The sequence below is a fragment of the Protomyctophum parallelum genome, assembly GCF_964188405.1.
Source record: "Protomyctophum parallelum genome assembly, chromosome: 13".
NCBI classification, from domain to species: Eukaryota; Metazoa; Chordata; class Actinopteri; order Myctophiformes; family Myctophidae; genus Protomyctophum; species Protomyctophum parallelum.
The window spans coordinates 13934322-13940495 of record NC_139708.1 but is presented as its reverse complement, the minus strand read 5'-3'; the positions used below and the strand labels follow the sequence as shown (position 1 = coordinate 13940495).

The 6174-nt window shown below is 46.6% G+C and overlaps 2 protein-coding genes across 4 annotated transcripts in view; both read right to left on the bottom strand.

The window, feature by feature from the left end:
- pdxdc1 (pyridoxal-dependent decarboxylase domain containing 1) overlaps nt 1-6174 on the bottom strand; it is a 29066-nt gene that overhangs the window by 7280 nt on the left and 15612 nt on the right. For all 3 annotated transcript variants that reach the window (XR_014570187.1, XM_083780723.1, XM_083780724.1), the window contains 3 exons: nt 5797-5902; nt 4583-4757; nt 3630-3748 (listed from right to left, as the gene is read on the bottom strand). Coding sequence is in view for 2 of the 3 variants with exons in the window: in XM_083780723.1 (XP_083636849.1) it covers nt 3630-3748; nt 4583-4757; nt 5797-5902 (400 nt within the window). In the remaining variant the exon portion in view is untranslated. The remainder of the gene's footprint in view (nt 1-3629; nt 3749-4582; nt 4758-5796; nt 5903-6174) is intronic.
- On the bottom strand, nt 1132-3162 carry LOC310869798 (signal recognition particle subunit SRP72-like; the record flags this gene model as incomplete). The annotated part of the gene is made up of 1 exon (XM_083780725.1): nt 1132-3162. The coding sequence occupies one exon, from the start codon at nt 3160-3162 to the stop codon at nt 1132-1134; it is 2031 nt and encodes a 676-aa protein (XP_083636851.1).

The following is a 6174-nucleotide window of genomic DNA, read 5'->3' as shown; positions in this document are numbered from 1 at the left end:
TTGCAGCTTTCTTCCATACAAGTATACTCTTACCTTCCTTTCATACAAAGGAAGGAGAGAGCAGTGTACACTGTTCACATGTCTGTCTCTTATCTTCCTTTCATACAAACGAAGGAGAGAGCAGTGTACACTGTTCACATGTCTGCCATGACAGCCTGAACCTTTTCAAATGACTTGTTTTTGTAGTTCAACGTTGTTTTTGAGGGGCGCTAGCCCCTCCTATGTTGTTTTTTAGGGGCGCTAGCCCCTCCTATGTTGTTTTTGAGGGGCGCTAGCCCCTCCTATGCCCGGCCTTTGGTGTCTGTGCAAACACAAACATTGAAGCCAGAAGTGAGGACAGAAAAGTGAAGACGCAAATTGGCCGGAATGGTATTTGTGATGATTTGATTGGTTGGGCAAGTATGATATATGATATATATGATATGAAAACTATGCCCTACTATGTCATGCAAGAAAAAATGCACAAAAATGAAAATATCAGATCTACAATCTCACAATGCAACATATTGAACCTTGTACATCTGCTATTCTCACTATTTCAAAACATATTAAGACTGGCAAGGCATCTGTGTCATTTTAGGTTCTAGCACTGTCTATTGAAAAATAGAAGTGCACAGAGCTTACAGAGCGTCTATTGACACTGATGGTGTGCCAAACCTATCAAACGCTGTTGTTCTCAAACGTCTGTCATCTTTATTATTAGCAAAAATAGCCTAGCTGAAATAACAGTAAATGTGTACTTCTCATTAATAGTTGTGGTAACGCTTCAAAGTCTGGTTAAATGTAGCTAGTGTGCTAACGCTGTCGGGTTCCACCCGTTATGTCCAAAACTGTTACTTTTCAGGATTCCGATTCAAGCTTCATATCTTCTATTTTCACTACTTCTGTGTGACACTGTTGCATGATGAAGTAGGTAGACATTAAAAAGATACAAGGTAATATTGCCCCTGACAGCCACAATATTCCTGTTGTTGCTGCTGTCGGGGGCAAAAACCTTGTATCTCCACTCTTCTAAATCCAAACCAATTATTGAACATTATACATTATTTCTTGTGAGTGTCACTCTCTCAATGAACGACTCCGGGTCAGATTTAATCTACCCCCCCTCTTCTAGTCTGGCCTTGTGTCTGATCACCAGCCTCCTTTCCCCCCTCCTTTTTTCTTCTTTTGGGGGACCTTCTTGTTTCGGGGAGCCCCCGAGGAGGCTGCATGTTTTTGCTGTCGGGGAGAGGCCCCAGTACTGGTGGTAGCAGAACCGGACGCAGAGCCTGGTCTTGGAGATGTCGGGGGGCTGCTAGCCATCTTACTGGCATCCAGCTGGTCACACTGCGCTGCAGATGCTCCCTGTGTTCCTCTGCCCACCGCCTCCTCCTGCTTCTTTCCCTTCTTCTTGCCCCGGTAGTAGGAGCGCTCTCTCAGGGGCATCCACCTCTCTGGGTCAGGGCTCAATGTGGGGTCAAAGTTCTTGGGCAACTTTCCTTTCTTTTTCTTCTTCCTCACCTTTTTGACAGTGCCTTGGCCCTGCTGCTCTTTGGACAGGGTTTCTCCCGTGACTTTAGCAGTCTTCTTCCTGACGTAGTTCGCACCACCGTGTGACTTCTCCAGCTCGTCCACATCCACGTTGAAAGCCATGGCGTCTGGGGATGGGAGGTGCTCACTCAGGGACTTGGCTTTGTCCGTGTCCACCAAGGAATAGGCCAGGATGAGCTGGGCCAACGTGTGCACGTCACTGGTGTTTTGCTTCCAAAGCAGTTCCAAATCACTGATAGCCTCTTTTTTACGTCCGTACTTCAACTTGAAATTAGCAGCTTCCCGTACTATTGCCAGGTGTGATGGGGATCCGGACTGCTCGGCTTGGTAGAACTGAAGAGCTTGGCTGAAAACATCGATGGCGCTGTCAATGTCTTCTTCATGGACATACAACGTCACCAGGGCTGAAACAATTCCTGGTTTGTGTTTGAAATCTTCAATTGACCGCAAGACGTCACATGCTTTTGAAACATGACCTTGAATCAAGTACAGCTGTGCCATCGTCATTTTAATGCTGGCTGCAGTCTCGGGATGTTGTTGGGAGAATTTCTGCAGCAGCTCCATAGCCTCGCTGTGTTGTTTCTGCCTGCACAGTTGGGCTGCCTGGATCAGCGCTGGCCGGGGGTGACCTGGGTTCTGCGCCTGGAGGCTGGATGCCAGCTTCCTGCACTGTTCGCCCTGGTTGCTGTACATGGCCAGAAGAGCTTTGTTGAAGTCTATAGCCTGCAGCTGTTTCTTGGTCAGCTTGTACTCCACACCGTCGGCGTTCGTTAGCTTCACCTTCCTCTTCGAGTCAAACACGTTTTGGTCCTTGTTTATTGTGATGATGTTGTTGGCAGTCACGGCAAGCAGCCCCACATCCAGCGGCTTGAGCTTAATGACCTGGTTGTAGAGCTGCAGGGCCTCCTCTGGTCTGCCTTGTAACTGCATGATGTAGGCCATCTGCGAGTGGATGACAGCCAGCTTGGACTCTATGTCCTCCTCAATCATATCTGAATCCTCACTCAAGGAAGCTCTACGAAGCTGTTCTGCTTGCTGGAGTTTATTGAGGGCCTCTGTAAGCTGACCTTGACCAATACGGGTGCAGGCAGCGTTGTAGCAAAGCTCATAGGTTGTTTCAGGCAGGCCAAGATGGTTCAGGGAGGCTTCTTCCCTCTCCCAATGACTCAAAGCAGCGACTACAGCAGCCAGGTTGGTCTTCCTCTTCTCCTCATATTTATCCAGTGAGTTCCTGATCAGGTCTGTGTACAAAGCCTTGCATTCCTCATAGCGCTCCAGTCTGTAAAGAACTTGGCCAAAGAGTTCCTTCAACTTGTCAGTCTGCTTGGAAGCACCTTCAATGGTCTTAAGGGCACTTTCCACTCTGTTCAGCCGGTACTCACAGTAACCCTTCTCAAAAGCAACAGTATCACTGGCAAAGACCTCAGAGTGGGTGTTTATGACATCCAATGCCTCTTTAAAGTTGCCATTTTGGATAAGACACACAATCTTGCAGTGAAGGGCTGTCTCATCATCCTGGACCTCATCCAGAATGGTGTTTATGGAGTTTATGGCCCGGGTGTAGTCTCCCGTCTGTCCACAGCGGTTCACTTCAGTCCACAGTGAAGCCACAGAGCTTCCTGCATTAGCCATGTTTGACTGTGCCTCTTTACGAGTCCCAAGTTATTTGTAACGAGTGCCAAAAATCCAGGAATCAAACTGGATTAATCTGTTAGGATTTGCGGTTTTTCCCAGATGGATGTAGCATTTTCCTGAGACTGTGGTCATATATATATAGTCTGGCGGGAATGGGGAAATGCCCAAAAATGGAGTCTATACACATGTCAGAACACCATTGTGATGTCAGAACAGGCCAGCTCCATACAGTATATGGTGTGTAATAATAATATCTCAAACTTATATAGCGCTTTTCTGAGTACCCAAAGACGCTTTACAGAGAACAACACAAATAAAACCAACTTTAATAGAAAAAAGAAATAATCACTAGAAGCTAAAAAACATTAAAAGACAGTGAAAAGGGTTAGTTAGGGAAGGCAATGTTGAAGAGGTGGGTCTTGAGGGCGGTTTTGAAGGTTTGGAGGGTGTACAGACTGACTCACCAGAGGAGAAAGTGAGGTCAGCATCCAGCTCTTGTAGTTTCTTCAGCAGCTCACTGTTGATGTGTTCAACCTGCTGCTGGGTCTTACTCTCATCCATGCCGTCTACCTGGGGCTCATACCTACACATCAACACAGTAACATTACACTCTGTTAACCAGTGTTAATCTCATCCATGCCGTCTGCCTGAGGCTCATATCTACACATCAACACAGTAACATACAATGGATAATGAATGGTGGATCATATCACCCTGCTTTATTTCTAAACAATGACCTCTCTAACCATTCCTTATCCGTCTTATTACTCCACTACTCAATTGATTCCTCTCCACACACATTTCTGTGTATTGTCACTGCTGTCGTATCCTACTGACTCAACTGCCAGTGAGGAGGAGCCCCCACCGGGAGGACGTAGACTCGTAGAGCCTTCGTCCTACTCCTGCCGCCCAACAGGCGCCAGGAAGAGTAGGAGTCCTGCACAGGTCCAATTTTGATAACCTGCACCGGCCCATCAATAGTCATATCCGTAGAGTAGACCGACATGTCACCTGCGATTATATCAAATTACATTATTATTATATATTTTTTTATCCATTTTGTAACCCATTTTTTTTGCCTAAGCTGTAATTCTGGGCGCTACTCCCCCTCTGCCAACCTGGGGAGAGCCCTGAACTGAGCTCATGCTTTCTTCAATGCATGAGGACTGATCACCTGACAGGGGGGGAAGTTTCCCCGGTAGGACGTAGAAACTCCACCAATCGGAATCAAGCAATTTATTTACAATTTAGTCACATTGTGACAGAACCAACAAGTCACAATGTGTGATAAAACTGGAACCCGACTGAAATTGGTTTGGCTGAAATGATCAGCCGATATATCGCTCACGTGAGCTTGTAGATCTGCTATTTTTGAGAAGCAACAAAAATGAAGAATCAAAAGCAGAGGCACACTTACCATACTGCTCCCAGGCCAGGCCAGCTGAGGTCCTCTACGTAGCGCAGCGAGGAGCCGTGGCGATGAACCTCCTCTCTGAAGTCCTGCTTGAGACGCAGTGTGGAGCTCAACACAGGTACCAGCTCACACACCGTCTGCACCAGAGTCCCTACATCCCTGGACTCTGTCCCCAACACTGTGGGACAGACACCGTTAGTTATGGCTATCAGGATTACACCTCGAATTTGGCGATTCATTGTCACACAAATAAATAATGCAAAGATATAGTCTACCGTTCATTTACAATGGAAGCCAGCGACATGACGATACAAAGATACATCCGACGTTGGTAGCTGCTGCAACAGCTACAAAAACCTTGAGCTGGTTTCAACTTCAGATACAAAGTTACAAATACGCTAGTGTAGTTTTGCTTCTTTGTATCTTTTGTATCTGCCAGTCTGAACGCAGCATTAGGCACAGGGCAGATATTGACGAATAACTTAAATCCCTAAAACTAAAATAAAAACATTATTTTCTTTTCCAAAACATTTATAAAATATCGGAAATAGTTGATCTACAAACTCGAGTTGTAAGCAGTTAGATCTGCTATTTCTGCTATTTTTGAAAATGCATGAACACTGGGTTTGATTCCCGCTGGGAATGCTGTGGGCTCCTCTGCGTCATCAGTGCCCATACTCTAGGTGGGGTTGGTGAAAGGGCCTTTCTGTGTGGAGTTTGCATGTTCTCCCCGTGTCCCTCACAAAAAACGTTCAGTAATCCTGGTCTCTAAAATACCTCCCCCTGGCCAGCCGGGGAGGCCTGATGGAGGGGAAATGGACTGGTCGGAATAACGTGTTCCTTCCACTCGCTACGTCCGGCTGGGGAAACTCTCCCCTATCAGGTGAAAAGAAGCAGCTTGGACTCCTCATGCATAGAAGGTAGCATGAGGTCAGTCCGCTGCCCACCCCACGTTGGCAGAGGAAGTGTAGCGCCCAGGATTAAATGACATAATTGACACTGGGTGAAAAAATGGGGGGAAAAAATAATAATAAAAATATCGCCACTAAAGGCCAAGATTTAGAAGCAAAGGTTGCTGAAGAAGCACTAAAACGGTGAAACGAGTCCGCAAAGCGTCTACACAAAACTGATGATAGTGCTGTCAAACATCAAACAAGTCTATTAAACTAGGAAATCTAGGAAAAAAGTGTGTGAGTTTGTGTGTGCGTGTGTCTTACCTGCAGCAGTCATCAGGGGTCTGAAGCGAATGCAGGTGCCTTCATCCTCCAGTTGAACCACATCCACCCCACAGCTGGGGACCTGAGTAATCAGCTGCTCTCCCAGCTACACGCACACGCAGTGCGCACACACGCACACACACGCACACACACACACACACACACACACACACACACACACACACACACACACACACACACACACACACACACACACACACACACACACACACACACACACACACACACACACACACACTTTGTTGTCTCTGTTCTCTCCCCTGGCTCCCACATGAAAAGTGCTATATAGATAATCCTGGATATTATTATTACTTTAAAAAGCTTTGACCCGGCAAGCAGAAATGTTCTCGACTCCCT